At 36.2% G+C, this 19,297-nt stretch overlaps 2 protein-coding genes across 2 annotated transcripts in view; one reads left to right on the plus strand and one right to left on the minus strand.

The window, feature by feature from the left end:
* Positions 1-19,297, minus strand: part of LOC145678675 (uncharacterized) — a 780,488-nt gene that overhangs the window by 170,468 nt on the left and 590,723 nt on the right. The gene's annotated exons all lie outside the window — the stretch shown is intronic.
* Positions 6,555-12,449, plus strand: LOC145678671 (uncharacterized). The gene is made up of 2 exons (XM_081749063.1): positions 6,555-8,896; positions 11,789-12,449. Exons 1-2 carry the CDS (start codon positions 6,820-6,822, stop codon positions 11,821-11,823), a joined length of 2,112 nt encoding a protein of 703 aa, XP_081605189.1. The 5' UTR covers positions 6,555-6,819; the 3' UTR covers positions 11,824-12,449.

Below are 19,297 nucleotides of genomic sequence, written 5' to 3' on the forward strand. Positions count from 1 at the left end.
AAATGGCTTGTTATCGTTCGGCAGCAAACCACTCATGCGCAGACTGAGGGTGTCACTGTGTACAAGTTTACGTACAGTCCACTCAGTGGCAGAACATAGCAGACAAAATAATCTGGTATTTCATATTAGGAACGTATTCCATATATGGTGCACCCACCCTATTAAAAGAGAAGATAGTACCTATTCTTAGGACGTTAAACTAATTCAATAAAGCCATTTCTCCCTATCTCTTCGTAAGTTTTGCTCTACGTAGATTAAGAGATTGACTGCCATGAGATTCAAAATTGGGTTTTAGGTACAGTCATTCGTGAGGCCGTAATACCCACTTTTGTGTCTCACCTCATCAGTTATTTCAAGCCGCGGTACCTGTATATGTTTCACTTGTCACTTGTTAATGTGGTAAAAAAAATCTCTAGGTCCCAGAATGTTACACGATATTCGTAGCGTGGCCCTAGAAAGCAACCGGCGTTTATAACAATGGCGTCAAAATTGATTCAGTTTCGCATTTTTTTTTTATTACTGGGCCGCACACAGTGATACAGTCTTGGCAGTCAACCTGTTACCATTGAAACCGAAAGTTATAATGGATCTCTATCACTTTCGGTTTTAGTAGAGTGTTGGGGAAGAAGGTGAAATGTATTCTTGGAACGCTCAATCGAATGCAGGAATCAGTTTCCGCTGTCTATTTTCATTTTACCTCTCTAGTGGTCAACGTTAAACCATCACCGAACTCGAGTTCCAAGCTATTGACTTTTCACATCCTGGCCATAATTGATTATCATCCATTAAGTAACTCTTGTAATTTTTTTTTGACTCCCACAAAGATAGGCGAAGAGCAAGGGCGCCGATTTCTCTGTAAATTTGGGGGACCCATTCAGATGCAGAAAGCATATATGAGGATTTTAAAACAAATTGCAATTAAATTATCTTAAATATTGTAAATTTACAAATACAGTAAGGGGGCCCGGGCCGCCTCGGGTCCCCCGGGATCGGCTCCTTTGGCGAAGAGACAGGATAAACATAAGGGAGTAGGGAGTATTGGTAAACCAAACTCTTTTGAATATTAAGCAAATTCTAAAATGAAAATAGTATTTACTTTCATAAACTAATATGAAAACGGTGCAGTTTTATTATACGGATCCATAGATTGTAAAATGTACAGAAAAATTTGGACAAGTCTTTAATTTGCCCATTTGATGTCGAGAACAGAACCCAGCCAACCTCTGCGGGGCTTCTAACCCGTTCCTACTACTACTTATACTATGGATCCGTAGAGTAAAACTGCGCGACGGAATTCTTTTAAGCACACAAAAACTGTAAAATAAAGAAAGGAAAGCTCAATATGTGCCCAAATGTAAACTTTCAGGTTAACGTGGACTGCAATAAAACTCTCTAATAACACAACAGGTTGCTCTATGACTCAAGGAAACTCTAGGTTAAACTTTGCAGGAACAAGAACCTAATATTTCTTGCAAGCTTCTCGTGGGGACTACAGGTACATTAGCACTAAGTAGTACACTAAAAGTAGAGAGAAATTCTGACAAATGAAATGGTAGTAACAAACCCCATTTTGGGGAAGTAATGTGTTCTATAATTTAATAGTTGAAAGCGTCATGTATTGTCAAACAAATCAATAAACAATTTCTGAAATTTCAAATGGTAATAAGACTAATTCCAGAAAGTAACTGAAGAACTCTTATCAAAAAAAAATTGAGTATTCTAAATCTTAATTTTATGTTGTTTATTATTTTCTTCTGGCCACTACTGTTTCGACTCTTCGCTTTTAGTATTGTCTTCAACAGAGCAAAAACATTAACAGATGCTGCGACTTGGTTTCTGATACGAATTTCAGTACCCAAAGAAGTGATTCTCCCTCCCTGCCCATTCTATACCCTATGTTGATCAAATTTCATGTTATGTCTTTAGACTAAAGAACTTGGATGACTAATGGACTTGAATAATTATCAAACAATTGGCAGAATGACAGTGTGGGAGGAAACGGAAGATTTTTTCAATTTATATGAAAACTGACACTGAATACGTATCAGAAAATCCACGAACACGATGTTGTCCACCATAAATTCACATGACCTGAGATCGAACTAAAGACTCCTCGCAACAAAAACGAGCACTCTACCACATTTTTTTTTCATTCGCCCCAACTGGGACATTTTGTGTCCATGGTCATCTTTTATCACAGTTCCTCGTAATCCAACACAACAAACTCAGAAATATCGAGGACAGTTAAAAAAATTGACCATTCTCTTCAGTAGGACTCGAATCCTCGATGAGTTTGCGCCAAATGATTCGAAGCCGAACGCCCGAGACTACTCTGCTACAACTCAGCTATTATGTTCCCAGCATCCATTATAGTTACGGTAATATCGTCAAGTCATAAGAAAATACTCGTCTCAACTTATACAATATTTAGGGTTGCCAATCATCCGGTATTTTACCTGGACCTTTTGTTACACGGTTTTTGACGTTTTGTCCGGTACGACCTCAAAACCAGACGTTAAATGCATCTAGATCCAGCAAAAATTGGCAAAAATTGGCAAATTGGCATTATCATTGGATGTAATGATATTGTGCAGTTTATTGAAGAAATAATTTTTAATTTAGGTACAACTTTTAAAATGTAGGACATGTTTACCTGTTGAGATTTTGTATGTAAAATGTTTACTTGAGAATAACAGGACAGTTTCCAATTTCAAAATAGTTTTAGGTCAAGGAAAGAAAACAAATCTAAAAACAGAAGGAGAAACAGGTACTGTCCTACAAATGAAGGATGTAAAAGTGAAAAGATGGACCTATATAAGTTTTCAAGAGAGATATTGAAGAGGTCTTTTTGGAAGGGAATGTTAGGCAGATTCACATTGACTATCCGCTAGGCTGCTCTTGGTGATCGTCTAACCACTGGATTCAGAAGGAACAGGATGCCGGAGATATTCCTTTTGTAAGTTTACGTTTTTGTTAACAACAATATCTATTTTATCAAAATAGAAGCTCACAAATAAACAGAATGGCCGGTCTCCTGCTAATCAAGATTTTAAAATGATAAAATAGATTTTATTGTAAATAATTTTGTGGTAAAGGTCAAGTAAAAATTGATATTCAATAGCCTAATAAAGTTTCATTTTTGGTGATGGAAGTCATACTTTTCATAAACAGCTCCTCTGAATTTGTAAAAATTGAAAAAAAAAACTAGTTAAATTAAAAATGCAGTTTAACATTTTGGGACACTTGGAACTCGTCTCCTCTTTACTATAACTTATTCTTTCCAAGTAAAGAAATAGATACCGAATAAAAAGTAAGAAAAAAATGAGGGACGAAACAATGAGACATTACCAGTCCCAGCGAAGCTGGTTAGGCTTATTGTTTAAGTATATTTTATGCATGCCATTGCCAATTATATTTGCTTTATTATTGATGGTAGATATAACCTGACCAGGATATTAGTGTGGTTTTTAAGGGAGGGCGATACTGTTGTATTTACATCAGTTTCTTGCTAAGCGCAGTGGGACAGGGGAGCGGAGAGCGTCAATCTGCAGTGTATCCAACGATTTTTAAAAGTTGCCGTTTTCATGTTATAAGTAGCGGTTAGGAGTGTGGCGATGAAAGATTATCAGTTTCTTTCTGACCGGACTTTTGCAGCACATCCGAAAACGATCTCAATCCAAAATAATTTTGTTACTGAAGACACTGCTTAGACAATCGAAAGGAGATCACATGATCCAACTTGGTCGCAATTTCGAAGACCTTGAGAGGAAGGAATTCCTTACACTCGAATGTTATGAGTTCTTAGTGTTTCTTTGTACAACGATAAGGTTAGTTTATTCGCAAGTTTTGCCAAATTAATATGGAGGGTGTGAGTACTTTTTTTGTAGGTCCCACAAAATGTTCTGGAAATAACTGTCTTAACTTGAACATAGGTCTATACGTGAAGTTGTTGGTTATGAACAGGACAAAAAGAACTGTACAAAACACTTGAATAGATTAATTACAAGTAATCCGGTTAGAAACACTGTTGCTTGTATTTTAGTTCCAAAACCGGCCGCCCGCACTCGTTCGCTGGTCAGGTAATACAAAGAGTTACATGTGCCAACTCAATCAAAACTGGAATAAGTAAGTTTATATAAATGCTTCAAACGTTACTGAAATTATTAAATTCGAACTCCGAATTGCTGAATTTTATGTGAAATAAACACTTTCTGGTTGTTCACATTTTTGTTGTGCCGTGATGTCACAATCTTAAGAGTATACGTACTCCAGGTGGGTATTTCCATTTTCAAAAGTTGACAACCCTAACAACATTTCCATCTCTATATGCAAACGTATACCATTCTATTTACCTATTGTATGTGGTTTCCTTTAAAAATTTTGATAGGCAAACCAATTGGTAGTACAATATTTAAAAAACGCTTTAGAACAAGATGTTTACGATTTCAAAATCGTATTTTGCAACGTATTCCTGCTATGTGATTCCATTTGGTCCATGTGCATGATTTTAAATTGTCAGTATGTACTTCGTGTTTTCTTCACCAACAAACCTAGTACTGCGGTATTTATATTTTCTTACATTGATTAAGTCCTATACTTATCGCCAGTGTGTCCCTTCAACATTATTGTAAAAAGATTGTTAATACAAAATAATAATTTTTAAATATATATATATATATATATATATATATATATATATATATATATATATATATATATATATATATATATATATATATATATAGTTTTGACACACCTCCGAAGCGTAACCTCGGTATTTTAGATGACATTTGATTTCTTTTTTCTTTGCTCAGTCACAATGCTGCATAACTAATATGAGAATGCGCTTTGGAACTTCCCTGAAATATCTAAAGGAAAATAGTGTCTAAATTTAACCTATAAGACACGCTATCAAAAAGACACAATGGTTATTTAACTCAATTATTGACATGTTGACTACACAGAACTGCCGATTATTACAAAGGATGTTCTACATTTTTGGCATCAACTGCAAATCCTCCCACTGATTCAAAAATAATAAAAGAAGGAACGACCCAATAGAAGTAATAGCTCACGGACATTGTTTGGCAGGAATCAACTGTTGAGTAATAATGTGCGGAAGTTATGGTTGATATATCATTAGGGTTACCAGATCGTCAAAGTGAAAAAAGAGTACACTTAGCAATGACTCTTGAAAAAAAAAACAATATAAATGACTAAAGTGTAACTTAAATTTCACTGTAATAATAATAATAATAATAATATATAAATATTATACAAGTTTCCCATAATTTATTAATAAAAATAATTGTAATAATGAGTTTGATAACCAACAAATGTTCAACATTCTTTCCACTAAATTACAGCAAAGCCACGATTATCCGCGGAATTGGGTGGCAAAGGATTACCCGAAAGAGAGACTAAAAATAAGGTGCAAACACGAAAAAAAAATTTTCACCATAAAAACTATTTTCTGTTGTACAAAAAACATAATAAAACTTTTAATATACTGTACACTGCAACAGAAACCTTTGCTCTACGTCTAAATCACTAAAATAAAGAACAATAAACAAAGGACAATAGTATTCTGTTAAAAAAAAAAAAAGTTTTCAGTTACGCCTTTTTATAACAAATCAGTCACTCATCTTTCTTTCTTGCTTTCGAAACACCTTTTCGCAGCACTCGCGGATAATCGCGGCTTTACTGTAACATTTTTTAAACATTGGAACTTTGAATTGACTGTGATAATTACTATATCAAAATTAAAAGGAAGGAAATGAAATCCTAATTAAAATAACTACGATTGTCTACAATATTTTAACCACATGCTTAAAACAAAGTTTTACCTTACAATCTAGTTGTACTTCGATGAATTTCTGACTTTCCGAAGTAGGTCTCTGTCCTTCAAGCAAAGTTCATAGAATTGTGTAACGTAATAGTCCCAATAAATGTTTTTTGTATACATTTTGTATAAGAACATTTGTAAGAGCGCAAAGATAAAATGACATAGAGGGAGAGATAGTCTAGCATTGATAGGCCTATGTCTGAAGTGAGCTACCATCTGGTGGGCAATTTCGGTACCAGGTCGAGAACTAAGCCGGGCCGTTACGAATTTGACTCACTTTGGATCTAGCAGGTAAGACGTAGAGATGTAGTTTAGCTCGCGTCTATAATAGGTTATAATTTATATAATGTAAGAAATCATATTCTTTTAAAATCGATGTAAATGGGAAAGGAAGTCTTATGGTATCATCCCGGCATAAAAAGGCTTCATTTAAATATAATTTTGGTGATTTAAACCTTCTAAATTGTAAACCTGTAACGAGGCCATTTGCATACGAATCATTTGTGCTCACTTCTATCTTTTTTTACAAAGTTGTTACTAGTATTGAGTATTCAAGGATTTTATGGTAAAGGAATATTTGAAGAAACCAATATTTAAATTATTATTTCGGTCTTGCACAAAAATATATATATATATTACTTGTTGTTACTCGTTACGAATTCACTATTTGTTACTCAACGTGTAAAAAAAAAAAAAAAGTAAAATTTTGCTTGTTAATAAATTTGTTAATTTTCAAACCGAATATACTTCACACGATATTAACTATATAACCTGTGCTGGCTTCCGTCAATTTTACGAAATTACTAGAAGCCAAGCATGTTACATAATATATAAAGCTGCTAGATCCAAAGTCCATCAAGTGGGCAAGCATAAAAATTACAGCTGTCTTCTTGATGAGATATCGTGTGGAAAAAAAAAAAAAAAAGAATCATTGAAAGTTGTGAGCACTTTAGAGATTATATTAAGTGTAAAACATGAGTGAACATAACCTAATTTCTTTCTCAGATAATGAAGAGGTAACTGAGAGTAATGAAAGTGATAAAGGTGAATTTAATCAAAATATTGAAACTGAAAGTGAAGTTGGTGTGGGTTACCCAAACGCTCAGGTTTTTAGAGAGCCACTAAATGTTGAGTTGAATGCACGAGGTTCACGGGAGCCATTTCGTGCTGAACAAACTGCACACACAGCCAGTGGGTTATATGGTGCAGAATTCAATGCACACTCATTTAGAGAACAATACTGTTCTGAACAAAATGTACAAGCTCCGTGTGAGCCCTTTAATAGTGAACATTTTTCACAGACAATTAGGTACCCATGTCCACGTTGTGGCAATATTAGTGGTGCAGGTAAACCTTATGTAGGCCAATCAAAGGTATCTTGGACTAAGGTTCCTATGCGACGCGGTGTGAATGTACAGTCTGTAGGCCAAAATAATCTTGGACAAGGCACAGATATACATCAGCGTAACATTTATTTTTTAAAACACAATACTAAAGGTACTCCCAATGTACAGGGTAGGCAGGATCAGTTCATGAAAAATGAACGAACTGTGTCTTATAGGAAGGAAGATGAAACGCAGTGTAAACAGTATATTAATCATGAAAGTAGAATGCCGTCTTCATTGGCACAGATGAATTTAATGCAGCCAAATATGGCACGTCCTGCTATTCAGTGCAACTTTGATAAATTGCTAGGACAAAGTATTTTCCGTTCATTGGAACAGCAAATTAAGTCATTACCGATAGTTGATGGCACAGATAGCCATTCTTGCTTTATCTTTCTGGTTAGGTTAGATGAGCTTATAAGGAGGTATGACTTAGAATTAGAAGCTATTTTGGTAGCAAGTTTAACCCAAACTAGGGGTGAATTTAACAGAACCTTTCATTCTTTCCTTACACGTTGTAATGATTGGGAGGAAATTTGTACTAATTTGTTATGTAAATATATATCCACAGTAGGTCGTACACAATATGTACGAAAATTCTTCTACCGATTAATGAATGACGGGGAAGAACTTGGAACATTTTTCCAAGAGAAAATCAGTGTTGCCAATGTTCTTGGTATGACATACACTGAACAAATATTTTGTAATATTGTAACTAGTCTGGTTTTACCAGAAATATACCAAAAGTGTTTTGGGGAAGCCATACCATCTTCAGTTTCTGAATTGTTGACCATAGCGCAAACTTACGATCATTTTGTTAAATATCAAAGAGATTATATGTCACTTAAAACAATGCCACCTGCTATAAATATACCGAACATTTTTGAAGAATCACAAAATCATTCAAAAATTCGAAAACAAGTTTCTGGTTTGCCAACTGAAAAACGTAACCTTATTAGATGCTATAAATGTGCTGGTTATGGACATACTCAGCGGTTCTGTGTTAGTGGAAAAACTATTCGTACATCAGTGCCACCTTCAAAAACACTAATTAATATGCAGCGTGATAAACAAATATTATATATTATTGTGCTAATTGCGGGCATCACAAACTCTTGTTTATTGGACACAGCTTCTAGTATCAATTTGATAAGCAGAAAATACTTACGCCAAATTATGTGTCGTGTTCCTATAAAACCTACTTCAGCAGAATTAGTGACTACCACTGTTGATGGTCATTTGGTTGAACTTCATGAAAACACAGAAATTAAATTTTCAATTCAAGGTTGTGAATTTAGTGAAACATTTTACATCATAAACTCTCCACATTTTGATTTGTTGTTAGGAAATAACTTTCTTTTAAAATGGAAAGCTGATATCAAATTGAGTGCCAAACAATTTATAATTGAACAGAAGAATCTTACTGTTCCTCTATTTTGGAGGGATTATTTATCTCCAATGGAAACTACTCGTCCTATATCTCATTCCAGCGTCTCCGACGCGGTCCGGAGTCACTCTAGAGAGAGGTGCAATGGACAAAGGATCGTTCGGGAAGGACACTGGAAACCAAAAACAAATAAACAAGGTGCCCAGCAGAAACAGCACTGTACCTTTCTGGCAGCAGATTCCGGTGGACCGGAGGACCAGGCCACAACAAAGAAACCAGGTAGTGAATACCTTGTTTATTATCATAATAAAACGATTAGCAGTAATGACATATATGATGAATGTGATTCTGACAATTGTAATTTTGATAATACTTTCTCTCTTTCAGTTAAACTTGTAGAACAATACCCAGATTTACCATGTTATGTTGAAAATCTTTGTGAGAAATACAGTGATGTCATCACTGAACAACTAGGGACAATAAAGGGGTTCACTTATGAAATAGAAATGGAGGATGAAACTCCAGTACGTCTCCCCCCATATCAAATTACAGGCCCTAAACTTAAAGCTCTTAATGAATATATAGATCAGCTTATTGACAAGGGAGTGGTTCGTGAGGTAGATTTCTCTCCTTATTCGTCTCCGTGCTTTTTAGTTCACAATAAGGATGGTACTCCTAGACTTGTTATAGCATACTCAGAAATCAACAAGAAAGTAAGGGTTAATAGTTATCCATCCCCGCATGTAGAAGCTACTATAGCGAATTTAGGAAAGGATACCATCTTCGGAAGATTAGATATAAAGCAAAGTTTCTATCAGTTCTCTATCTCTGAGAGTAGTAGAAAATATACTACGTTTTGTACACCTAACCGTTTACTAGAACATTTAGTTCTCCCAATGGGATTTCGTTTGAGCCCATATGTTCTTACTAGTTTCATGTACAAAATCTTTGGGGATTTAGTAGGTAAAAATCTTGAAATTTTTCAAGATGATTTCCTTATTCATGCCTCAGATATTGAAACATACAAAAGGGTATTAGAGGAAATTCTTGAACGTTTTCGAAAATGGGGAATTACAGTTTCAAAAAGGAAAACACAACTCTTCCAAACAAAAATCAAATTCCTAGGTTATGAATTTGAAGCGGGAGAAACTAGAATTGATCCGGAAAGGATTGACACAATTCTTAAATTACCTAAGCCCAAAAACAAAAAAGGAGTAAATCGTATTTGTGGGTTTTTTAATTATTTCCGAAAATACGTGAAAGATTATGCGGAAATCATGGAACCTCTTCACCGTTTAAGGTCTAATAAAATAAAATTTCACTGGGGTGAGAGGGAAGATGAAGCCTATAATAATATTAAGCAAGCATTTGTTGAACATGCTGTATTACAATTACCAGACATGAATAAATCCTTTGTCATTCATGTGGATAGTACTTACAAGAAACATTCCGCTATACTTTCTCAATATGATGATGATGGCCTTCTTAGACCCGTATCATTTTTCTCTAAGAATATTTCATCAGTAGATTGGTCAAAAAGCATATATGAACTTGAACTACGTTCTCTTCTTTTAGCTATAGAAAAATTTGAAATGTATCTTATAAAACCCTTTACTGTTTTTTGTGATAATTCATCAGTCACGTGGTTGTTACGGAATCATAAGCGTCAACGTAAGTATGGTACACTAATTGAAAAACTATCTAAATATTCCTTCAAGGTTGTTTATCTCCGCAGTAAGCAGAACTTTTTATCTGATTTTATTTCGCGCACGAACAATGGTGTGGAATTCTTTACTAATGATCCTTCAGTTAATGAAATTGAAGAATTTGAAGGGAAACCAGTCAACCTTAGTTTCGCCAATTTTTGGAGTTCACCCTTGTTTAGTAAACCGTTAAAAGAACATCAAATGGAAGATCCTGAAGTACGGAATATTATCCAAGAAGTGCGGCGAGGTGAAAGGGCGGATGAATTCTGTCTTAAGGACGGAATCTTAATGAAGAAGACCCGAGGCAGAAGAGACCATGGTTGGAGGATAGTCATCCCTAAGGAAATGGTGTATCCTATCATGAAATATTTTCACTGTGATGAGATGGGCGGATTTCACGCTGGATATTCCAAGACGATAGCGAAAATAGCCTCAAGATGTACCTGGAAGACCTTATACCGTGACGTCAGAGAATACGTGAAAGGATGTCAGCGATGTCAACTCTGCAAGGACACCAACAGAAAAAAACAAGGAATTTACTACAGTAGGAAAGTTACTACGCCAAACAACAGTTGGTATTTGGACACTGTTGGCCAGCTTCCGAATTCTGGACCTTATCGTCATATTCTCGTCATTACTGACGCAGCATCACGATTTGTCATGCTTCAACCTCTGCGTTCCCTGAATTCCAAGGTTATATGCAAACATTTAATGAAGTTGTTCATGTTAGTTGGACAACCTCAGAAAATCATTCATGATCGTGCTCAAGTGTTCTGTAGTCATCATATGAAGCAATTTCTCTTTAGTTTAGGTATCCAGGATGTGAGTACAGCTCCGTACAATCCTAGCAGTAACCTTTGTGAAAGAGTGAATAGAGTGCTTAAGAACATGCTCCGTGTTTATTGTAATGAACACCAAAATAATTGGGCTGAACTGTTGGACAGAATCCAATTCACCTTAAACAGCAGTAAGAGTGAGAGTACGGGATACGAGCCATCTGAATTGTTTCTTGGCAGAAAACTATATACACCTCTGGACGTGTTGTGGGAAATAGACTTCGACGAGTTAACTAAGGCGCCGGATAAAGAAGAAAGGTTGAGGAGAGTCATCATCAACATTGATAAAGCCTGGCGTAGAAAGGAGAAATGTTATAATAAAAATAGAGAACCTTGTAATTATTCGGAAGGTCAGAAGGTATTGGTTAGGAAGTTTCAAAAGGCTTCATTACTTAAACATTATACTCCTAAATTATCCCCCTTATTTTATGGGCCATTTGAGATCATTAATAAACCTACGTTAAACACCTTATGGTTAAGAAAATGTGATCAACCTAATGTTATCATTAAGAGACACATAAATCATATTAAACCTTATGTTGATAACAATAATGAATCTTAATATGTATATGTTACCTTGTAATCATTGTTAGATATTTTCTGTGGGTTTATTATTTTTTTCTTTCCAGAGAGAAGTATTCCATATCCTTCTAATCCTTTGTAAAGCAGGCTTGGCAATAAGATGTAATATGTAAGAGGGTAGTTTATTATAAGATTCTGGAAAACTGTAAGTAGGAAATTTATTTCTTGGTCAACAATTCATATTCCATTTATTGTGGACTATTCCTTTTGTAATAAGGTTAGTATCATATATAGAGAGAGGGGTAGGATATATTATGTAACGTAATAGTCCCAATAAATGTTTTTTGTATACATTTTGTATAAGAACATTTGTAAGAGCGCAAAGATAAAATGACATAGAGGGAGAGATAGTCTAGCATTGATAGGCCTATGTCTGAAGTGAGCTACCATCTGGTGGGCAATTTCGGTACCAGGTCGAGAACTAAGCCGGGCCGTTACGAATTTGACTCACTTTGGATCTAGCAGGTAAGACGTAGAGATGTAGTTTAGCTCGCGTCTATAATAGGTTATAATTTATATAATGTAAGAAATCATATTCTTTTAAAATCGATGTAAATGGGAAAGGAAGTCTTATGGTATCATCCCGGCATAAAAAGGCTTCATTTAAATATAATTTTGGTGATTTAAACCTTCTAAATTGTAAACCTGTAACGAGGCCATTTGCATACGAATCATTTGTGCTCACTTCTATCTTTTTTTACAAAGTTGTTACTAGTATTGAGTATTCAAGGATTTTATGGTAAAGGAATATTTGAAGAAACCAATATTTAAATTATTATTTCGGTCTTGCACAAAAATATATATATATTACTTGTTGTTACTCGTTACGAATTCACTATTTGTTACTCAACGTGTAAAAAAAAAAAAAAAAAGTAAAATTTTGCTTGTTAATAAATTTGTTAATTTTCAAACCGAATATACTTCACACGATATTAACTATATAACCTGTGCTGGCTTCCGTCAATTTTACGAAATTACTAGAAGCCAAGCATGTTACAATTGGACGCAACTAAAGTCTTTGAAATTGTACTGAGTCAACAATAGGTTTTTAACTGAATCCACTGACAGTCTATTTCTTTCTTGTGTCCTCTGTGATTTCATTAAACTGAAAATCCTTTCCACTTTGGCTTTGTGAGCAGGTATTGCATAGAAAGACTGACATATCTTCAAAAGTTCAGAATAAACCGATACTTTATTAACACTGAAATAGTTCACCCACTTCTTATGAGACAATGCTTCATTGAACTCTTTTATCATTTTCCTTTTTCGCCAGAAAAATTTTCAAATTCGAAAGTTGATCAAACAAAAGGGACTCCTCGATACTAGTACCTTTATCCATCATAAATTCTACACTTTTTTCGATATCTGTCCACTGCGGAATTTTATGGAGCTCCATCCATTGAAAAATGTAAAACTGATCAAAATTTTCAGTCCATTTCTTCAGATACTCCAAACAGCTGTCATATACACGCAATAACGTGTTTCTTAAAACTAAACACTGATGCTCACTTTCCTGGCTCTTTTTAATCACTTCCTTAACCTTTAGTGGCAAGAATTCTGCTTCTTTTCTCTCTGTTATTGTCCTTTCCACGGAAGTGAGAATGGATATGATTTCCACAAGTGAGTTATTCTCATTTTCCATTGCCTGAATTTTATTATGAAACACAAACATCAATGAATGAAGAAACCAGAAGTAACATTCATTTAAAGGGTTTTCAAAAAAACTGTTTTAGGGCAACAGGAGGATGATCTAGGGAGAGGAAATATGATTTCAGGGCTGGGAACATCTCGAGTATTCTGTTGATAGCAGGGAACAAGGAAAGCCATCTAGTTTTGGAGTGATAAAGAAGTTGTTTGTATTCAATGTCGACAAAAGATGAAAATTCCTTTAATCCTTCAGTTCGGATGGTGTAAATTGAAAAATAGTTAAATATCTTCAACACAAGGCTTTCAATGTCAATTGCCCAACCATCCACACCATGCTGTACACAGTTATTTAAGATATGAGCAGGGCAACCTATTCGTAAAATAGTTTTATCAAGAGAAGTTTGAAGGTGATAAAAAAAACATTATTAGTTCCCTTCCTATTTAGACCACCAAAATTGCTATTGCAATTGTCCCCACTGAAAGCTATGCATTTATCAGACATTTTTGTGTTTTATTTTAATGCATTAACCATAACTTTCGAAAGTGTGTCAGACTTTTTATCTGGAATTGATGTAACATCTAACAGTTTATGTGACATACGTGTATTCGCATCAAAGTACTGAATCAAAATAGGACACATCTTGATTGCTCCGTGATTGGAAGTGTCACTTGAAACACCAATATATTTTATATTCTGAATGTTAAGACTCATTTGCTATTATGATCAAGGCATGAGGAGCCAAAACATTATTTACTATAGCTTCTGCTTTCGTTTTTGCTAAGGAAATGTGGGTGGCAACTGAGGAGTCACTGAAAATCTGCTTAAATAATTTCGTTGAACAGTCACATGATTTGTAACTTTGGTGATGAGCCACAGTGTGAAACGCCAATGCAGCCTCTGTTGCCAATACTTTATTTTCTTCTGTAGTGTCTTGTTTTAAGAAGAATGTGTCCACTGTTTTAGACGAATGAGTACTACGTATACATTTTTTGTGTTTTTCTGAAGATAAATGTTGATTCAAGTCTGCGCGACCTTTATTCGCTATTGATATGACGGAATTACACACTTCACAAAAAACTTCATAGTCATTTTTTGTCTTTTTAAACACTGGAAACTCCTTCTGTAAATCGTCATTAAATTTGCACTTTCGTCGTGACATTTTATCTACCACTTTGATTCAAAGCAATTGACACGAAAAAATCCAAATAATAATGCTCTTTGCTGTTTATTACAACACCAAGTCGTCAACACACAGTCAGGAACTAATTGGCGGATTAAAAATGATTGTTCAACTGCTGCCCAGCGTTGCCATCCAAACAGCAGATCATTACATCACTACGCTAACAAAATTATGATCTTTCATATATAATTATGCCAAAATTAGACTCATTTTCTTCCTTATTATATTTTACTTAATAATAACTTCGTTTACCCGGATCTATTGAATTCAGAAAAATTCGAAGTTTTATTTCCTGTACACGACGTGTAAGAAGTACCAGTATGCGTGTTTCATAAGGATGTCATTTCCGTGCAAAACTGGTGACAATCTTGAAACCGAGAAAATATAAATGAAAATCACTTTTATTTTTTTGAGGACGCGATGCGGCTTAAAATCACGACTTCTACCAAAAGGAATTTGTTTGCACTCTAACTCGTTGCTTATACAGCTTTAACTAAATAAATATGTATTTACATGATTTCAGATTTCCTCTTCAGCGATTATGTGCGTTTCTGACATTGAAATAAGGTTATGAAATCCGAAATCAGATTTAACAATCGAAGAAGCTTAAAGATGCTATTTGTGTAGAGATATGAAATCGAACGATATATGCTCATTCACAGACATCTGCGTCCTTAAGGAAGGCCAAGAACCCGGCAGTTGTTTTTGTACTTACTGAACGCCCCTTTTGATTTCTTACCCTCTGCTACAAAAACTGCATTTCTTACTCTCCGTGTGGATGAGAGACAGAGAGAGAGAGAGAGAGAGAGAAGGAGAGAAATAACATTTTGGTCTCAGCTAAGGTAAAGTATTATGCAGGACTACGCTATGGCAGATGCTAAGTTATACTAGGTTTCGCATTAACTATGCTAGGATTCGCAATGCTGCTAATGTGAATGCAGGTGCATTATCTTTCTTATCAAGCACTCTCTCTTTCTTATCAAGCACTTTTTTAAGAATGGATTACTGCTTGACGTAACAGTGATTTTATCATATGAGTGATTTTTCGTTCATTTATGCTATGGTAGGATTATTATTTTTGTCACTACGAATCGTTTGTTGAGTTTAAAATTATATCTAATAATGAACTGCAATGTAACAAAATCCCTGAACACATAATTTGTACATATAGTAGGGCTATTTGTTTGTTAGCATGTTGAAATTCATATCGATTATTAGCCCACGTAAAAAGAGTACAAAAGAGTACTTCACTGAAAAAAGAGAGAGTACAAAAGTACATGCCTTGAAAAAGAGTACATGTACTCTTAAAAGAGTACGTCTGGTAACCCTATATATCATGTACGGATGTGGCTGAGTTACAGTGGTAGTTTGCAGTGATGTTCTTTCAATTCGAGGAAGGGGTCAAAATGTATAAACTCTTGATTTACTTCTTTGCTTAAATGACTTGAAAATCTAGACCTCATACTTATTTTCGTTGCAGTTTATCCCCCTCCCCTTTGTGTTTTCCCACAATATATTTTAAGTAGTAAAACATAATATATTACATGTCATCGATTCATTATAGCTGTTTCCTCACATTATTTTACATTTTTTGTTGAAAGTGATTGATTTCAACCAAGGTGAAGTAAGAAACATTTATCCTTAAATGCAGTGGCCGCCTGAAGCTTCTGAGCCACTGTGAGCTATCAACCAAAGAACTACCTTTTTAAAAAATAAATCTTACATTTATTTATGCCTATAAACTTGCATTTCTAGTAAATATAAAATCAAACGATCCAAGTTAGCAAATGTCTCATAAAGACATAACGTGCACAACCCCACGCGTATACACTGTGAGATTAGGCTGACAATGGCAGTTGCGCGGGAGAAACAAGCAATTGTCGTCAGCGCCCCCTATCGTTAGCATTAGCTCAGTGCGGGAATCAAGGTTAGCCAACTGAAGCGTTAACGCAATCTACTGAAAATGTCCCTGCGAGATACTAGTAGCTCGCGATCGACGTTTTGGCGTCACTGCTTTAATGGATCACACACACACACAGCACATATTATACAGTATGGCGCTAAATTCGTTGTAAAAAAGCAGAGGAGTGATTCCTGAGAGTAAAACAAACAAAAAAAGTTCCAATAAACATAGGGCGAAAACCGTATCGTTTACGTGTCATAGGCTGCTGAAAACATGAAAAAATGAATTCTAAAGGTCCATAGCTCCAAAACTATGGGACCTACTGTAGTCAAATCAAGACTTCACTTAGGAACTAGTATGTGCTCTATCCAAAAATAGATGTTTTAGAATCCTAAGGTACTCACGCAACAATTTTTATGGAGATCGTTGGAGAGTACTTTATATCATAAGCCCGTAGTCAAACTCCCTCTATAAAAATTGTTGTAGAAGCACCTCAGGATTCTGAAACACGCATTTTTGGATAGGGTACGTACAGTTCCTAAGTGAAGTCTTGACTCGACCAAGATAGGCCCCATAGTTTTGGAGTTATGAACTTTTAAAATTCATTTTTTCATGATTTCGGCAGCCTATAACACATAAAGGATGGGGTTTTCGCCCTATGTTTATTGGAACTTTTTTTGTTTGTTTTACTCTCAGGAAACACTCCTCTGCTTTTGTATCCTCGTCGCCAAAAGTGCGTTTACATCGTCGTGACGGGTATGTGACAGCGCAGTACTCTAAGGAAGGGATGGTTGCATAAGAAATTTTGATTAATTTTGAAGAGTTTTTATCTTGACTAGGGAAATAACGTAGGTATAGGGAGTAAGGGCATAGATTTAAAGCGTCAGTGCACTGTCATCTCTGAAAAGATTTGTATTTTCAGTTTTTCAAATTATTGTCTTATATGTTAAGTTAAAAACTGCTAACAACTGCTACTAGCGCTGTTACTCTTCAGGAATTTACTACATCTTCGGGCTTGAATTATTTCATTCGCCTCACTGTAATTATTTGAGAATGGAAACTGATTAAGCTGAACATGAATATGTTTCGTTGTCTTAAAGCAAGGGCCGTAATAAATGTAGATAAGGTTCTTATTATTATTATATATAACACATAAGTATTTATTCCGTGTATAGAATAATATAATACAGTAACTAGGCAACATCATAATCACTAACACCCGCAGGATTTTTTCCAACGGGGGGGAGACCGATATAAAGTTTTTCGTTTTATTCCATATATATATTAACAGCCATAACATTTATCATTGATAGCGTATATCGTCTTTTGCCGCTGTAGCCTATTATTCAGAACATTCATCTCCAGATATGATGTCGAAAGAAAAAATAAATTGATATGACAGTGATGTGATTAATTTTACTGCACCCTGGATCGACCTATCTTCGATTTACTCATACTCCCCCAGGCCCCCTGCCCCAGGTATTTCAGCTGCTGCGTTATATATATGGTTCCATGTCAGAAGGGCCCGACAAAAGGGCAAAGACAGAAAGACCCAAGTCAAAAAGTGCCCTGCGTCAAACAGGCCCGAGTCAAAAGATCTCCGCAACAAAAGGGTGCGAGTCAAAAGGCCCTGCGTCAAACGGGCTCGGGTCAAAAGAGCCAGAATCAAAACGCCCTTCATAAAAAGAACCCGAGTAGAAAGGTCTCCGCAACAAAAGGGCCCGAGTCAAAAGGGACTCCGCTACAAAAGAGCCAGAGTCAAACGAACCTGCGTCAAAAAGGACCGAGTCAAAAGTGGCCGAATGAAAACGCCCTCATAAAAAGAGCCATAGTCAAAAGGAGCCCACGAGAAAAGGATCCGAGTCAAATGGCTCTGCGTCAAATGAGCCCGGGTCAAAAGGGGCTCCGCTACAAAAGAGTCCAAGTAAAAACGGCCCGAATCAAAACACCCTTCATAAAATGGAGCAGAGTCAAAAGGGGCCTCGCTACAAAAGGGCCCGAGTCAGACGGCCGCACGTCAACAGCTCTCGGGTTAAAAAGGCCCTAGTCAAAAGGGGCCAAATCAAAACGCACCTTATAAAAAGAGCCCGGGTCAAAAGGGTTCCACGACAAAGTTACCTGAGTTAAAAGGCCCTGCGTCAAACGGACCCGGGTCAAATAAAGCCGGAGTCAAACGGCCTCGCGTCAAAAGGGCCCGAGTCGAAAGGTCTCCTCAACAAAAGGGTCCGAGCCAGAAGGCCCGAATCAAAACGCCTCTCATCAAAAGGGCCATAATCAAAAGAGTTCCACGGCAAATGGACCCGAGTCAAAAGGCCCTGCATTAAAGGGGCCTGGATCGAAATGGGCCCCGCTACAAAAGGCCCGAGTGAAGTCGGCCTTATATCAAAAGGGATCGGTTCAAAAGGTCTCCACAACAAAAGGGTTCGAATCATAACGACCCTCATAAAAAGGGCCGATTCCAAAGGGGTCCCCCTACAAAAGTGCCCGAGTCAAACGGCCGTGCGTCAAAAAGTCGCGGATTTAAAGGGCTGGAGTCAAAAGGGGCCGAATCAAACCGCCCCTCATAAAAAGAACCCGTATCAAAAGGGTTTCACGACAAAGGGACCCGAGTCAAAAGGCCATGCGTCAAACGGATCCTCGTCAAATAAAGCCGGAGTCAAACGGACCCGCGTCAAAAGGACCCGGGTCGAAATGTATCCTCAACAAAAGGCCTGAGCCAGAAGGCCCGAATCAAAACGCCCCTCATCAAAAGGGCCCGGGTCGAAAGGTCTCCGCAACAAAAGGGCCCGAGAATCGTTTGTTAACACAACGCAAAAATTTGAGAT

Source organism: Thermobia domestica, chromosome 2 (assembly GCF_964235325.1).
Source record: "Thermobia domestica chromosome 2, izTheDome1.hap1.1, whole genome shotgun sequence".
Taxonomy (NCBI): domain Eukaryota; kingdom Metazoa; phylum Arthropoda; class Insecta; order Zygentoma; family Lepismatidae; genus Thermobia; species Thermobia domestica.

Excerpts from the sequence above, each read along its gene's own strand:
- LOC145678671 (XM_081749063.1), top strand. The coding sequence starts at position 6,820 with ATGAGTGAACATAACCTAATTTCTTTCTCAGATAATGAAGAGGTAACT. Across the intron at positions 8,897-11,788 it reads GGCCACAACAAAGAAACCAG|AGAGAAGTATTCCATATCCT; the intron begins GTAGTGAATACC and ends TTTTCTTTCCAG.